The 17,775-nt window shown below is 37.8% G+C and overlaps 2 protein-coding genes across 3 annotated transcripts in view; one reads left to right on the top strand and one right to left on the bottom strand.

Moving 5' to 3' along the window:
• Window positions 1-1,406: 1,406 nt before the first annotated feature.
• LOC118221130 (branched-chain-amino-acid aminotransferase, cytosolic-like) lies at window positions 1,407-10,601 on the top strand. The gene is made up of 11 exons (XM_035405867.1): window positions 1,407-1,549; window positions 2,651-2,722; window positions 4,762-4,962; window positions 6,207-6,317; window positions 6,643-6,762; window positions 7,042-7,205; window positions 7,813-7,955; window positions 8,414-8,499; window positions 8,928-9,068; window positions 9,236-9,304; window positions 10,263-10,601. Exons 1-11 carry the CDS (start codon window positions 1,535-1,537, stop codon window positions 10,302-10,304), a joined length of 1,164 nt encoding a protein of 387 aa, XP_035261758.1. The 5' UTR covers window positions 1,407-1,534; the 3' UTR covers window positions 10,305-10,601.
• LOC118221131 (apoptosis regulator BAX-like) overlaps window positions 10,602-17,775 on the bottom strand; it is an 8,566-nt gene continuing 1,392 nt past the window's right edge. Inside the window, exons 1-6 of one of the 2 annotated variants that reach the window (XM_035405868.1) lie at window positions 14,623-14,767; window positions 14,137-14,185; window positions 13,835-13,993; window positions 12,839-12,974; window positions 12,229-12,333; window positions 10,602-12,066 (exon numbers count right to left, since the gene is read on the bottom strand). In XM_035405868.1, the coding sequence (XP_035261759.1) occupies window positions 11,968-12,066; window positions 12,229-12,333; window positions 12,839-12,974; window positions 13,835-13,993; window positions 14,137-14,185; window positions 14,623-14,650 (576 nt within the window). In that variant the 5' untranslated portion in view covers window positions 14,651-14,767 and the 3' untranslated portion in view covers window positions 10,602-11,967. Of the gene's footprint in view, window positions 12,067-12,228; window positions 12,334-12,838; window positions 12,975-13,834; window positions 13,994-14,136; window positions 14,186-14,622; window positions 14,768-17,775 lie in introns of those variants that run through there. The other variant, XM_035405869.1, reaches the window with a different exon arrangement.

The following is a 17,775-nucleotide window of genomic DNA, read 5'->3' as shown; positions in this document are numbered from 1 at the left end:
ATTTACAGGAAAAAGAACAATATGGGCAAAGACAATGTTTTCAGTACGATTTGCTGCACTGTAATTTTATGTCCAACTATCCTGAACTCTGGTAGGGCTTACTGACATAATCAAAGTGGAAATTATTCCAGAAGATGTCATTGCCTAGTGCTGATTCTTGTACCCCATAACTTATAAACTGTCAGTTGCAGTTTACGTCAGTGGGATTTTTTTTATCATGAAATACTGATTGTATTCACTAAAAAAAATGAACATTTGTATCCTTTGAAAAGCAGTGAGTAGAAGCCTACAATTCAAATTCAAGTCCATGACACGACTTTAAGAACAGCAGTATTCTACAAACTCCTGTAGCTACTGACATGATGGTCGGTCTATCAGCACACTGGCAATTTTTTGTGCTTACTGAGCACACTGAACTAGGTAGCTGATAAATAATAAATAATTGGCTAAAACAAAAAAACAAAAAATGATATAAAATCTGTTGATAAATTTGTCTTATGTATTATTTTATCTTTATGCAATCATCATCTTGACATGTTTGTCATTATCATCACCACTTCATTTAATCAGCACCATGGTATCATCTGAAAAATGATTTAAGAGCAAATTAAATATAGCTATTCTCATTTTTTATATATGTTGGACTATTTATTTTCCATATGTGATTACTCTAGTCATCATAAGCACCATCATCATGCGAAGACAGAAATACTCCAACTAATAACATTTTTAAAGAAAGTAGGCTATTAGAAGCAATATCAAACTGACAATCTAGTCAAAATAATGTGGTAGAATCAGCATAATAGCAAAGAGATTCGAATACGAATCTCTTTGATAATAGCTTCTTAATTTAATAGCATAATATGCCAGCTTTTTTACTTCTATTTATTTATTTATTTGTCACGATTCATCACCATGAACAGTACGACACAATAAAGTAATGGCAGGTAACTATTATTTGTAATATTAATAGAAATAATGTCAAAATAGCAATATAATCAAAACAATAACGGTGGATTTATGTAATCCTAGTTCAAGGTTTCCTACTCAACGTATTCTGGATACATCGGTTCCGCGCAGGCAACTCTCATTTTCAGCGTCGATCACAGCCTCATACTCGTTCATAAGCAGGTGCGCGCACTGTGACCATGCGGACCAAATTGGAATTAAATAAATCCTACATCTTCTTCTGTGGGACTTGGTGCCTGGAGAGTAATTACTTATAAATTTTAGTTTGAAAGTACTGCCCAAAAGGATTTAATTTGGTCAGGAGAAATGTATAGTTTTGAATGGACATCAAAGGGGAAATTTGCTTTTTGGCACCTGAGGCTTATGACCTTGAGTAACCACTGGAGTTTTTGAGCCTCACGGAGAATGGCAATCCCTCGTCCCCTGTTTCGATCACAGCATAAAGCTACGTGGGGGCGGGTACAACAGCCTGGCAGCGCAGCAACTTCAAGCACAAAAAAGAGGATGAAAGCACCTTTGGGATCTCTTTGCTCCGACTTCTACTCCGGCATTTGCTGCTGTGATTATGGCCTTAAGGACGGTGAGTAAACAGTTTGCTCATTTCTAACTCACTTGCTGTGTGTCAGTGTATTTTTATTTTTGCCTGTAGCCTTATTCTTTCTATGGCAATCATTTGTGAAATAACGTACACAATGAGTCAGTTTACTTTCAATACAGTTTAATTGCCTGGACAACACACTTTGTTAATGCCATTTAATTACTTGGACAGCACACGACTAATTATGGTATTTTAGTTAGCAAAGCGGGACACATCCATAGCTCAATAAAATAAATAAATAAATAAATAAATAAATAAATAAATAAAAACAGGCTGGTTTCCCGGTCAATGACGAATCACTGATGCTGACCCCTCGAATTAATTAATTAATTAATGGATGAATGCATGAACGGATTAATTAATTAATTAGCGTTCGGACTGTACATACGTCGGATATGCACGATCAAACTTTTACGAAATTCATACTGTACTAATTCAGAATTATGGGATGCCAAACCCGTCACATTGCCAATTAAAGTAGCAATATACATATTTTAAAACATGCCATTCCACTATCCTCGTCACTTTGTTTACTAGGAGATCCATCTACAATCATCTTAACAAAGGACACTTCACCTAGAACACTTTAACTATCGCAAATAAAACTATCCCCATGAGCTGGCAATCAAGACACACCATAAACCTCTCACATTATTATTATTATTATTATTATTATTATTATTATTATTATTATTATTATTCATTCATTCATTCATTCATATTACAGTCAGCAACATGTTTAGCTTCAGGCACCTGCATTTTGTTCTGTTTCTGGAAATGTACACATTCAATGCATGCACGGGGCAGGTGCTTGGGGCTACTGACACAGGTAGCCTACCATTACGAACAGTGCAGAAAGTAGGCTAATGCAATGAAAACAAGAGCAAGTAGATAGTCTGTCATATCTGTCATATTCTCATGAAAGATGCTATAAAAAAAAGGAATGGATAGAGGAAGTACTGCTATAATTTTGGTTCCTGTAACATGCAGTTTTAAGAAGGAAACACTGTCTTATTTCCGTATCGTAAAAGTTGTTTTAGCATAGGTCTACTGGATTAATTGTATTGTCTTTTCTTTCACCAGGCACTCCAGCGCCTGGGACAGCTGCCCCACCTCCGTCTGGAATCCCTGAGATTTTCCAGCTCATCTTTCAGGGTAATGACTAAAAGAGAACAGAACGTCTCACCTGGCTTACTTCCTGGTATTCCATATCTTGCGGGCTGGTGTTATTATAAAAATGAATATTTCCCTGTCCACAAAAAACTTGTAAGGCTGTGAAAGTGCATGACTTCTCAAACAAAATGAATTAATTTATTTTTTATTTTTATTCGGATTCAGAGCTTTTTATCCCACCTCTTTAATACAATTTGCTCAGAAGTCATATTCCTCAATTCACACACACACACACACACACACCTGCACAGAGACAGCAAGTGAGAGTTTCCTTTAACGCTAGATAGGCCAGAGTGATGCCATCCGGCTTTGAGGACTTTAAAATTAAAATTACTCCAACGTGGTTAATGCTATTTCCTCCTCCTTCCATGACTTTCCTAAATGTATATGGTTAAAATAACTGCATTTTTTAAAATGAAAAAGTAAAGAAATACAGGAAGCAAAGTTCTCTGATTAGAAAATACTACAATGAAAATAACAAAGAGTTATGCTAGGGCGTGTCTCAATGCATGCATGACCGAGCATGCCAAGGGCACCCACCCACCCCCACACCAGTTACACACCTGGTATATCCATTACATTACATTACAGGCATTTGGCAGACGCTCTTATCCAGAGCGACGTACAACAAAGTGTATAACCATAACCAGGAACAAGTATGACAAAACCCCTAGAGAGAAGTACCGGTCCAAGTGCAGGGAACAACTGCATAGTTCAACTTGGACCCTGGTGGTTAAACTGATTAACACTAACAACGAGAACGGCAACAACGCAATCTATGGAAAAAATACAAGTAGTCGTTAAGACAGTATTTGTCGTTATAGTCGTTAAGTCGTTAATATAGTCCTTAAGACAGGATATCCAAGACAGACATGGATATCCACACATCCATCACACCCATTTCTGATTGAGTACGAGTAAACCAAGAGCACAGGGATGTTGTGTCTTCCCATCACTCTAGACTGTCCCAGCTCAATGGCAGGAGCTTGTCTTCACAAAATACAACTTGGGGAAGTTTGAGTAAGAGCATAATAGCTGAAGATATATTCCAGCCAGGGAAGCTTTTCAGCTTTTTACTTTCATTTATCCAAGCTTATGGAAATCAAACATACAGTTAAAGTGTTCATTTGGAGTTCACAGCATACTGAGCGTCCCTCAGGTAGGGGTGGTAGTGCGGTTCATGCAGTTTGTACTATGCAGTTCAGAGTAAGGAAGAGTAACTATTTTCTATTGATAAAAACATTTTGCTCAGGTTTGAAACTTGATTTGACTGTTTACCTCAGTATGGTAAATGCCTGGCATGCCTATATAACATATACAGTAGGTCATTGTTTATTAAATACAGCTTTATAATGCAAATTAGGCCTACCTGTTGTTAAACTGGATTATTATTGATGTCATTGTAAACCATGACTTTAATGCGTTAATATCTCAACAATAGCAATACCAGTGATTGTGATGATTAAAATCCGGGTTTTTTTACTTTTTACGCAGTTTCCGGTCGAACACCACATACTTCCGGTTTACACCACGCCCACTCCTGGGTTTATCTGAATACAAATACAAATCATTTTATTGGTTGAACAAATACAGATACAAATACAAATAGTGGCATCTCCCTCCACCCCTAGTATCTGAATCAGTTGAAGTGAAAGTGAAAAACATTTTTGCTTTTCCACCTTGATACAATTTCTGTTCACTCTTTTAGAACATTTTCTCTTTCCTTGATTGCTCAGTCTTTGCCACAGATGACACATAGGTGAAGGTGTTTAAGAGAAAAAATGGCCCAGTGAATGACATTTTTCTCATTTTGTTTTTTTTCCCCCTTGACTTCAATAGTTTGATAATCTGCATCCGTATGATTAATTAATTCTTAGACACTGCACATAAAATCTATCAGAAGGAAAAGCATTACCAATTTTAAGCATTAAATCAATCATATGTGTTCCGGGGTCTTTACTGTAATATTTGGTGTCAGATCATATCTACACATTGAGTAATTCTCATCGTCTCTCTCTCAGGCTTCAGATCTCACCATTGAGCGCAACAAGTCAACTAAACCCAAACCTGATCCTTCTTCCCTGGTGTTTGGCGAACACTTCTCTGACCATATGCTGACCATCTACTGGTCAGAGAGCAAGGGGTGGGATGTACCCCAGATCAAGCCTTTTGGAAACCTCTCGCTGCACCCTGCCTCCTCTGTACTGCACTATTCCACAGAGGTGAGTCAGTCTTACTCTATGTCACAGGTGGGAGAAATGGTACACAACAAGGCAAACATTCACTGCTTTTGTCTTGGCAGTAGCGGACCTGTACTGTATATGTAGTGAACTGGAGGGGTATCTATTTCAAATCGTGTAGTGTTGTTGTGGTCATGTATATTTGGTTGGCGCTGCTCTCTGGCAACATGCACCATGATCTATATTTGACCTGAGCTTATGAGCCACTCTCATATTATATTAGATTACTTTTTGAATAAATTTGCCAAATGAGTACAAATGAGTCGAGAGGAATTTGATTTGTTTAAGCATTGAATTCATAAATGATGCAATTTTACCGGGTATTATAGTAGATGACTTCTTTAATAGATTTACCAAATGAGTCAAGAGGAAGTAAATTTGTTTAAACATTGAATTCATAAATGTTGCAATATCTAGGTTGGTCCTGAGTTTTCCCAGCAGGAAGTTATTCTCACCACTGTTTGAATGCTTTTGTTTGCACTGGGGAGTTTTTTTTACCAGTCTTACTGGATTTTTGAAGGCTCAGGTTCAGTCTTGCCTAATATTTTTTTTCCCTCTGTTTTTGTGACCGTTTCCCTATGAAAAAATGCTGTACAAATAGAACTTAATTTATGTAAATTTAATGATTTTGTAATATTAATATTAATAAGCTTGTAATATTAGATTGCTCACCAAGAAGAGCATATTTGCAGTCTAACAAACACTTGTTCTAAGGTGTATGCTTAGTATGTGGCAGTGTAGCATGATGATTAAAGTACTGTGCTTGTGAAGACTGGGTGGTAGGCTTGAATCTCAGGTGGGGCCTTGTCTTTGTACTCTTCAGTGTGGTGCTTAGTCTGACTTTTTCAGTAAAATATGTATGTAAAACATGTAAGCTGTGTAAACTGGTCCAGTTAGAGATGCGCAAAATGCTAAACGTTGCTAATCATAGCATTATATATTGGCACTTTCAATTAGGAACATTACATTACAGGTATTTAGCAGACACTCTTATCCAGAGCGACTTACACAACCTTTACATTGTACCCAATTACACAACTGAATATACTGAAGCAATACAGGTTAAGTACCTTGCTCAAGGGTACAATGATAGTGTCCAAACAGGGAACTGAAACCGCGACCTTTAGGTCACAAGACCATCTCCCTACCCATTACACTACACTGCCGCTGTTGTTATTGTGCATCATCTACAGATATTCAGACCCCCTACCCTACTCCTTTTTTAGTTGTTTGAAGGAATGAAGGCATTCAGAGGCGTGGACAACCACATTCGCCTCTTTAGGCCCACGCTGAACATTCAGAGGATGCTCAGGAGTGCAAAGCGGAGCTGTCTTCCTGTGAGTCCCATTCAAAACTGTGCATCATTGTCAACTACTTTATTGTACTCTATTGTAATTCAGCTAAGTGTGTGGCTGTAGAAGCCAGTCAATAGCAGTGCAACACAGTAGGCCTGCATTACATTGGCATATGTACAGGTGAATTCATTTTGCATCCATAATAGGTTTTCAGTGCTTTCTAGTTTGTTATATCTGAAAATAGTCCTCTCCACTACATAGCCCTTTACTGCATCTACCCTTTACATTGCTCTGCCATCTTGCCATCGCTGAGAAGGTCCATGTACATCTGGGATCAGTTGTATTTAGCAGAGCTCTCTCTTTGCAGTTGTTTGACCAAGATGAGATGCTGGAGTGCATTAGAAAGCTGGTGGAGGTTGATCAGGAGTGGGTCCCTTACAACACTGATGCCAGTCTGTATATTCGTCCCACATTCATTGGCACCCAGGTCAGAACTCCCAACGCTACAGGACCAATTGTGACTTGGCTTTTTGAAGTGTAATGTATTATATTGCATTATAGTTCTGTATTACTTGCTCTCTGTCTCTCTCAGAGGGGGTGCTAAGTCAAAGACTTCTGCATAAAATTCTTCTGCGTGTCATCTGCAAAATTTTACAGTTGAATAAAAACAGCTTGATTCTGTCTTACTCCCTGTCTCATTTACTCTGGCTTCTCTCTCTCTCTGTTTTTTTCTTTTTCTCTCTCTCTCTCCCTTTCTCTCTCTCAGCCCTCCCTGGGGCTGTCGAAGGCTCGACACGCAATGCTGTTTGTTATCGTTAGCCCTGTGGGGCCATATTTCTCCACGGGTGGCTTCACTCCAGTGTCTCTGCTCGCAGACCCCCGCTTCATCAGGTCCTGGAGGGGTGGAGTAGGAGCATTCAAACTGGGGGGGTGAGTATCAAATGGGATAAATATTTTTACATACTATATGCTACAATACAACAGCACCAATAATATTATGATTGCGTGTTGCTGTACTACTCCATTTGTATCACCTCATTTGAGTCACCCCAGTTTCTCTATAATCTAGAGAAAGATGTGTTTGAACTAGATATTTTGTTTAAATATAGATTGCCATCTCTCTAAAAAGGTAATGTATTGTGTTGGGCAACCCAACCTGCAGTCCAATAAAATTGTTTAGTAAATATATTCTACTAGACTAAATATTAACAGTTAAAAATAAAATGTTCAATGACGACAGATGTTCATCTGTATATTTAGCTATATTGAAATAGAAGAAAATAAAATACTGATATTCCCTTCTTCACAGCAGTTTTTATGAATTGCTCCAGTGAGTTTCCACTTTATAGCCACACAAAGGAACATTAATAATTCTACATGTGGCATCTATCAGTGCTGACAGAACAGGTGACCTAATGTTCAGAGCTCAGGAAATACGGATGCCAGAGTCAAGGTCATCACTGTCAGTATGCAGATTGTGTACATTTTATTGTCTCGGTTGGTTTGAGACTCTTGTATGCCTGTATCTCTGTATCAGGAATTACGGTCCTACGATTGCACTGCAGGATGAGGCGAAGAATCAGAACTGCCAGCAGGTGCTGTGGCTATATGGGGATGAGGAGGAGATCACTGAGGCTGGCACCATGAACCTCTTCATGTACTGGATCAACAAAAGAGGCGGTGAGAGTGCCCTCTCTCATTGTTTATCTCGCTCTGTCTCTCTCTCTGGGGCACTGTGGGCATCTATCTCTTTGCTATGTTCATTGTGTTGGAATCCTCCTTTCTCTTTTCATTTGATGGCAGTCAATATCTATATAGATGTACAGAGATCAGTTCTTTAGATGTGTGTGAAGCATGAAGCTATCCAACCTCCGAACAAGCTCTACAACAGGGTACATTCTCATTCCCACCAGGAACTGGTATTGTCTCACTTAATACGGGGTGTAATTTGTCAGTAGAATGTTGGTAGCAGGAGAGAATATTTAAAAACGTTGAAATATTTACATTATTTGACAAATCCTATTTATACTGAAGATGTGTTCAGACCAGAATCATAAAGTGCAATATAGATGGAACTTATCATAAAACTGGTGGCATAAAAACAAATATAAATGGGATATTTATATGCATCTATGTAGAGAAGGAACTGGTGACCCCTCCCCTCGATGGCATGATCCTCCCAGGAGTCACCAGGCAGTCACTGCTGGATCTGGCCCGAGAATGGGTAAGAGGGTTACAGGAAGTAACATTTACATGGGTTGGGTTGCAGGAAGTAATAGATTCACTTAAAACTAATGTAAGCATGAAAAGAGTTATTATGAATAAGATAAATATAAAGTATGGACCTGATGAGAGAGTCAAGCAGAAAATCCAGGAGAGTGGGAAGAGGCTATAGTCTGAATGGCTAGTCATGGCTCTAATCATAAATCCCTCTGGGGATTTTAAAGTTTATCTACTGGAACCCAAATGCGGATGTTGCTGGTTCAGAAAAACAACATTAGATATACTATACCATTGTCCAATGTGCTTTCCACACAAAAAAACACAGAAAAAAAGAACATTTGATTCAAGTGGATAGAATATGAAATGTATGCTTGTCTGAAGCTGAGTGAAAAATACACCATGGAACAATACACCAAATGTGTCCCACAGGGCGAGTTTAAGGTGTCAGAGCGTACAGTAAGTATGAGAGAACTGCTGGAGACGCTGGCGTCTGGACGGATTCTGGAAGTGTTTGGTGCCGGGACTGCCTGTGTTGTGTGCCCAGTTGGCAGCCTGCTATATAAAGGAAAGGTGCACATTGTCTTTTATTTTCCTGTTTTTTGTTTGTTTTTCTTCTGATATTCGATTCTGCCATTCAAACTCTTTTTTTACTACATTGTATAGCAATATATGGGTTATTTGCCTGTTTCTTTCATTAACTGGGTCTTTTAACTAGCCGTTCTGTGTCTCACTGTCAGACTTACAAAATTCCTACCCCAAAGAATGGTCCAGCTATGAGATTTCACAAAGAGCTTACCGACATACAGGTATGTATTCTATATGTTCTGTAGATATGGACTATGGTCTATCTCAAGATAATTTAATTGCCATGAACCTATTTCACACACACAACCCTTATGTCAAGCATTTCATTGAGCTGATTTTATTATATTTAGTTTAATTTGATCATATGAAAATAATACTGATAAGTATTAATATTGATGTATTTATTTATTTGGCAGATCCATATGTATTATTAAAAAAGCAACATATGTCAGTTAAATTTTTGTCATCAGGTTGTTCTCTTACAATGAAAACATTGTGCTGAGAATGAGTAATGTTTTATGTCCCATAAATAGGAGTGTCATAACAGTGCATATCACGGCTGGCAGGTCTGGCAACATACTTTAAAAATACACTCTAGGCTTTAAAAAGTAAACAGAAGTTTCAAAACGAAAACTACTCTGTATTGTATGTATTCATAAACTCGTTTTTATCAAATAATCTAGCAAATTTTCACAGAAATCAATGGCCTTATCAATATGAATGAAAAGGTAACCATGATCACATATTTAACACAGCTCCAGAACTTACATACACACATTTACTTGTGGTAGAAAATAGTTGTTTTATGACTTTAATGCTTTGACATGCTAAATGAAGTGATTCAGCAGGAGACTATGATGTCAGTTCTAGAATAATTACAATTTGCTACCTAATGATGCTATTTACATTGCATTATATTACTTTACATTTATTTAGTAGACACTATTACTAACAGAGACTTGCATAGCAGGACAACATTAGTGCCAAAAGCTAAATTATATGAGTAACAGTGATATAGACCTGGTTTAGGCAGTATTTGGTCAACTATGTCAATTTAGGACCATGTGCAGTCATGGAACGTGAAAACACTGAAAGTATATATATATTTTTAAAAATCTTTTTCCAATACCCGTTCAACCCTCCCCTCCTCTCATTTCCTTCTGTTGTCTTAATTTCCAGTATGGAAGGAAGAAGAGCAACTGGACACAGGTGGTTATTTAGTTGAATTTCATAGCTGTCACTCAAGACCAGTGATGAAGATAGCCTCCCAGGACTTCAGCTCTAGTTACTGATGCACAATCTCTTTTTGTGTGTGTGGAGCACTCGTGTGGGCAGCTATTGTTTCTCTCAGAACTGTACCAGTATAGCTGTCTGTCACATCTTCACTTTTCACTTCAAAGATGTAGGAGCACTACAAGCAGTGTAAAGAGTAGGGTTCAACTCCACACTTTGTTTGGTTCACAGGATTGTGTCTGAGCTTGGTTTGTATTTTTAAATAAAAATATATTTAAAACAACATTTGCGGAAACTAGGACTGTATTTATTTAACCCACAATACCATGGCTAAACATTAAAACAAAAGAAGACATTGCTCAGAGCATTCTTGAACCATCACAAAGATGCAGTAAAAAAAAAAAAAAAAACATTAATTATAATTAATTATAAGCAGAAGTAAAAAATAAAAAAATTTCTAGAGACACACAAAAGGGAATATTATCAGACTTAATAAATATGAATGCTATAGATGTATCACTAGTCCAAAATAAATTTTAAATTATAATAAAATAACAGATGCTATAATAAGAAAATTCTCCAAACTTCAAAACAAATTTGATTTTTTTCCCCCAAAACATACTTGAATGCACAACATCCACTTTAGCTAAAACAAATCCACATTGAGGCACTGCAAACTGGCTTTATATTCACTGGCTTCATTGTTACCAATAGTGCTTTGCTCTTTAATCGCGGCTTGCAGCTATGATTTATTTGTAGGTATAAAATGTTATGAAGATAAAATAGAAAAGAAATATCCACATTTGAGTAGTAGATTGCAGAACCTGGAATTTGAAAAAAAAACATTTTTTGCTTTCATATACCAGTAACATATTTTTATCAGGGAAAATGAAGACATGTCACTGCCTATTCAAAAAAAAAAAGCTCAAGGCACTGACAGCTTGAAACAGAGTTATATTCTTGTTCACACTAAAATCACTGAAACGTATTCTATAAAAGTAAGAAACAAATATGGATAGAATTTTAGAGTTTCTAAATAATCCCAGTGTGGTACAGTGAACATAAACTGACACTATGTTGAATCTGCACAGTACTGAATAACTGCATTTGAACAATGTGAAGTAATTTCACTATACAAAATGTCTGTGCCTGGAACACCCACATGCATATATGAAAGTGTTATATATGGCAAAGCACAGAGACAGTTTGGAAGAGAGAGGTAGTCATAGAGGTTGATGGAGAAAACTGATGAAAATTGGTAAAGTAGGTGACCTGGACAGGGTTGTGGGAAAATATGGATATGGAAGGAAAACTTTCTTCATCGTCAACTTCCATCAAAATATAGTTATCTCATTCTCACTTACACTCGTATTACTCTCTTTCAAGCAACAGGAAGATTAAAAGACTCTCATTGAGAAAGCCAGGTATGAGAGGTGCTCATCTCTGTCAGTTGATTACACTCTTCTTCAGTGCAAAGGCAGCCAATCAGCTTCCCCCCTGTGGAGGAGAGATGAAGTGGAGTAGTTCTTCATCACTCAGAAGACAGAAACAGATGTCTACACATTTGACCCTCTCTGTTATTTCTCCCTCTCTTTTTTCTCTTGCAACAATCCTATTGTGACCCTATCCCTTTCCATCCCACCGTTTCTCTTCACATTTTGCGGAGGACCAAAACAGTGGCAAGGACACTGGCTAGAACCACTCCTGCTGTTTGCCACTTTGACGTTGCAAAGTAGGACTTGATACCCTCCTACAAGAAAGACAGAGACAGACATAGTGTTATTATTTTTCAATACCACTCAGAATGCTCAGCTTTTAATTCTGAACACAACTGTCCAACTGTGCTGAAAAGAAACGGCATGCACTGAAAGTACTTGTCCTGCAGAAATATGTACACGAAGTTCAGGCTTACCCAGCCTCCTTGCTCCCTGATCCAGTTGATCACATGATCCCTGATGTAGTCCATTGTCCAGCTTATGATGGTTCGAATGATCTCAGGGACCTTTGTCACAAGTGCCTAAAAGAAACAGAAGCACATCCCTTTTCACATACTGCACAGCCAAAAAGGTTTCATGAAGCTTATCGTAAATAAAACATGCCCAAGCTGGAATTAACCATACGATTCTTTCTACTTCTCCACTCTTGTCTTACATTATTTACTAACTGGCTATGGTAAAACCACGTTCATCAGGTTGACAAAATAGCTCCTATGTAAAACTAAATAATACAGTAGTCCCCAACATCTTTTGTATTGGAACTCTTGTAATCTCTTGTAATGGACATGGTTGATCAGCTGCCTCTTGCAAATAAGGTTAAAATGAATTAAGGCTTTTAAAAAATAATAATTTAAATCTAAGCCTCTATACTTCCTCTCAAGAGGGAGGCAGAACTATGAATTTCAACTAACGGGATACCCTAAATTACATCATAAATATGTAGGTTAAGCAGAGTTGCCCACTGATTGGCTGTGCAGAGTGTAAAAATGGGAAACAGGAAGTAAAACTGTAAACTGGAAAACTCACTTTGATGACCAGCCGGCAGGCAAAATAGAAGAGGGCCACCACCCTGCCCCAGTTAAACTTGCCATCAGAGAAAATCTGGCAGGCAACCTGGATGAACACCTCCTTGGTGGGCTGTAAGGCTGAGCTGTTGATCAAGCTAGCAGAAACATATAGCATACATGTACTGTAAGTAGCATACTGTACTGTTATTGATCATTATCAATCGATTGATGTGCTGGAACTGTACAACCTTTAAACAGGAATATTTAATTTAGTACAATGCCGTTATCCACAGTACCACAAACACACAATAATTTGTTCATTTTATTTGGTCTTGAATCACAAACTGATCTTCAAAATTCTAATTATATTTACCTAGGCAACTGTCTTATCATTGAGTATGAAAACACCAACAGATGGACAGTTATGTGAAGATATAATCATCAGACAAGGTGTAAGAAATTATTTCTGTATTTTACAGTGTAATCATACTCACGAATAATCGCAATTTTAACTAAGTTTTAATGTTGCCTATTATAGATGAAAACATATTTACAGTTTAAATAGTCAACAAACTAATGTCAATCACTCTAGTTCTAAAATGGTTTTATAGAAAATTTTCACCCAGAGGAAGAGATCTTACTGTCAGATATAAATTTGTTAGTCTTAGCAACAGAGCCAAGACGATTTCTGGTTTCAAAAATCTTTGCTGAAATTTTAATTGTTTTACAGTGAGTCAGAAATAAAGAAAATGTAAAACAATAAAGCAAAGAAAACTTGCTTCACATTTTAATGAAAAGTTAAAAAAAAGGTTTTTTTGGGTTCACTTATTGCTGGCCTAGGATGGGTGTTCTGGTTGAAAATACAGAAAGGCAAATGATACAAACAGTCAAAATGAAGTAGAAATGTCAATATAGATTCACCATCGTCAGTAGGACCAGATATTGATTAACTCAAAATTAATTACCAAGTAAACAATTATGCACACAGAAATGGGTATAAAATATATGCTCTCACCTCTGTAGTTCTACATTACTATCCAGTTCATCCCCTATTCGTTGGAGACACTGGGCAAGTTGCTTTTGGGCTGGGTCGCACAGCTCAGTTCCACCCAGTTGGGTATAAGTGACAGTCACATCCTCGGTACCATGGCGACGTACTCGATCCACGATAAAACTATTACAGGTGCATATATATGCAAAACAGAATAGTGAAGAGGAAATACACATATTAGTTGTCAGCACATGAACAGAAACTGAAACAGTACCGAAAACCACATGAACATAATATACACAAACACTCGCGGGAAATATACTCACTCTTTTAGTAAAGCTGCTCCAGTGTCTAATATTTGATCAGTGTCAGCACCTGGCATAAAATACCACGTTATAGTATCGTGAGCATATGCACATGTTTAAAACAGAAAACATATTGAGCATCCCACTCTGTCACTGTGACATTAATGTTAAGCGTGAAAGCAAAATTCAAACAAAAGTTAATGTGAATGCTACAACACAGAGACAATTTTTTGCACATCAGAAGCGATAGTTAGTTACACAGCTAGTCTACATGCAACAATACTGACATTACATTTAATTAAAGTACCGTTATGTTATACCGGTAAATTAAAGGTTAGTCTTAAGTAAACTGGCAGAGAACACTAGTCTAACCGCAATAAAAACGTAAACCCAAACAAATCTTTTAATTTCTCTCTTACAGATGTTGTCAACTTTTAAAACGCCCCAATGAAAACGGGTGATAAAATACGAGTTTACTAGCTAAAACTGACTTTGCAATTCATCTACCTGAGTCTCCCCGCGACGGTGCAGACATTTTTTATTTCAATTGTTTACCCAGCACTTCCTCCTTGGGTCATGTGACCAAGAGCGTGTTCCGCGTGTATGCACAGACCTGTATCGCAGATTTGTGGTCCATTAGCACCGTTCTGCGATCAGTAGGGATACTCTTGGCGAAGCCACACAGTACGCGGCTACGCCGCCTGACAGCGCCGCTCCCGTGTCCCACAATCGGTTGCTTGTGGGCGTGTCATCTATTTTTGACAGACAGTTGTGTTCGTTAAATTTTTACTGGGTTTAATGTCGTGTTTCATGTTCATTGTCCGGTCCGAATAAAAATCTTTTTTGCAGTAACCTAGATCTGAAAGATGTCAGTCAGTGCTCAAAATACCAGCTAGCTTAGCAGCAGCAGCTGGCAGCTTCAGGGCACCTTGCACCCCCACCCATCCGAGTAAAGAGATCACAGAGCTACTCCACCCCAGCTCCCCAGTGGTGGAACGAACTCCCTGTCCCTCTTCGAACCTCTCCCTCACTACCCATCTTCCGCCATCTCTTCAGACTATACCTGGACTAACTGCCACCACTCTGTGAATAATTTCACTTTAAATCCCCCCTTTCATGCCACTCATGTTACATGTACCCCCATTCCAGAACTTTTTGTAATTTGTATTTTCGTCCTAATATTGTAGCCAGTTCTTCCCCCTAGTTTGACTTGGTATAAGTTAGATCAAAATAATGTACACTGTGTGAATTAAACTGTGTTCTTGGCCATAAATAGCCGTACGAAATAAGTATTGTACCTTATCGAACGTATGTTTTGTAGTTGTTGCAATGACCATGATATGCACTTTTGTATGTCACTTTGGATAAAAGTGTCTGCTAAATAAATGTAATGTAATGTAAAAACATTCAACAGTGTACCAAAACCAAAGTATACAAAAGTAGGCTACTAATATTGTACGAAAAGGCGTTTTATGTAGTGTGACTATGTACATTTTAAAGGATGGTCCATGGTGGGATTTGCCAGAGTAAGTAACAGTGGGATTCATGAAGTATAATGTTAGAGCATGTGTACTATGCAGGTGGATAAGTTCATAAATAAGGAGAAGCCAAAGGACAAGAAGAGGCCTAAGGATAAGGAGAAGGATACACCTAAGGAGAGGTAAAAGCCGAAAGAGAAGGAGAAACCTAAGGATAAGAGAGAAGACATATGGAGAATAGGTTTTGTAAAACAGCAGAATTGACGTACGCTTTGGCCACCATCTGGTTCACAAGTTTGAATAAGAGGGAACTGTCATAGCCAATAAATAATATCCTTTATTTACAAAGCATTGTCGTGTGTATGTTATCTCACTAAGTTGGGCTCTACAGACGTACAGAATTCTGACTGGTTGTTGGACTAGTTCTGAATAAACCTGACCAAACCTCACTACAGTAGCGATCATTATCCAACAATACAAAACATGATTACATTGTATTATGAAGAACCGAAGATCACATAATGCTTATCCAATCAGATATTTTGCAACTGAGCACTGTCTCTTCGTCACTCTTGCTGACTCCCTGTCAGCACAGTAAACAGTGTTTTCCTTTGAGGGTCTGATAAGAAGCAGACTTCTGTGAACTGCCCTACAGCGGCTAAAATCGGAGCTGAGTATCAGGCCATTTTCAAGAAATCAGGTAAGGGATAGAGAAAATAGGTGCCAAGATGGACACAGGAATGTACTGAGGCTGTAAAGAATCGCAATAAGTTTCTTAGAAAATTGAAATGGACTCACAGCTTCCAGCATTTGATAAAATATAAAAGGATGCAAGCAATGGTTTGGAAAATCATTAAAGTCAGACTGAAATTTGAAATACTGTATCATTATTTATATTCTATACCATTGCAAAATTGTTTTTAAATGGTTTTAAAACGTTTTCTTTTTTTTTTAAATGATAAATTTATACTTTTGGACATATCACAAAAATGTTACTATCATGTTACTATGGAGGTCGGATACTGCGTGGGCGGGGTCGAGGGCGTACTCCTTGTGTTTTGAGTGACAGCTAGTGCGTGTCTCGGACAGCTGAAGTCAGCATTCCCTCCCAGTAGGCTAGTACAATGAACTTGGGCGAACTCAAATTACAATGGCGGGGAAAAAATAAAAGTGAGGATGGTGGGAAAATGTTGACTGTGACAGCCATCAAAGTCAACAAATCTCCATAGCTAGCAAGATAAATAATATTCGGATTTCCTGAATTGTTGCTTTATATTTCTTGTGATAATTATGTTGATGCTTTTCAGCTATGCCAGCTAACATTAGCAAGATATTAACTATCCTCCTTGTAAGCCAGGCGTAGGTAATTCATGCACTCAGTAATTATACATCCAAAATATAATAATATAAGAAACTTACTTTGTGGTTATTGTGTTTGATCGAATTGTGGGGACTGCTGAGGGGTTCAGTTGTAGTTCTTTGCAAAATCCACTCTGTTTTTGCGCCCAATTGAAAAAGTTGTCTGGTTTAAAATGCAGACTGCCGACTCTTGTGTTGTTTGACATTAATGAAACTGATAAAAATTCTACCCACTTGTTTTTTACATTTGTGTCCTTCGGGATTGCATGTAGTGAGTCAGTATTTGTGCATCCTACAACACAACAATGCCCTTGCAAGGTGCCATGTTTGCCAGACTTGGAGAGAAGATGTGTGTGGAATGATAAAAAGATGAGTGAGGAAAGAATAGCGTATTGTATTCTGTGTTAGAAAGTGATGGAATATCAGCTGTGGAAAAGGAAGACTAGGCAGGCATGTTAGAGCTTTAGTTGAAGCACACTGTCCCGACAACATGCAGGACAGGCAAGATGCAGAATGGAAAAAACAAAGGAAAATAATTTGGACTCATCTAGTGATGTATTTTTAAAAATATTGTTAGAACTGTTTAATAAAGTATGGCAGGGGGTGGATTTCCTGTAGGTTGGAAATAGGCAGTGGTTGTTTCACTCAGGATACCAGGAAAGGATTCTTCAGTCACTATTCCAAATCCAAGATTAAGAATAATAGTTAGGGTACCATCTTATGTTGGGGTTATGGTGAATGAAGAAGCAGATGAACTTGCTAAAAAGCCATTCAAGACAGACCATGTTCAGATAGATGTAAATAACAGTAAAGCAGAGGTTAA

This window comes from Anguilla anguilla, chromosome 2 (assembly GCF_013347855.1).
Source record: "Anguilla anguilla isolate fAngAng1 chromosome 2, fAngAng1.pri, whole genome shotgun sequence".
Classification (NCBI taxonomy): domain Eukaryota; kingdom Metazoa; phylum Chordata; class Actinopteri; order Anguilliformes; family Anguillidae; genus Anguilla; species Anguilla anguilla.
The sequence above is the reverse complement of the archived record's forward strand: the minus strand, read 5'-3'. Positions and strand labels throughout refer to the sequence as shown.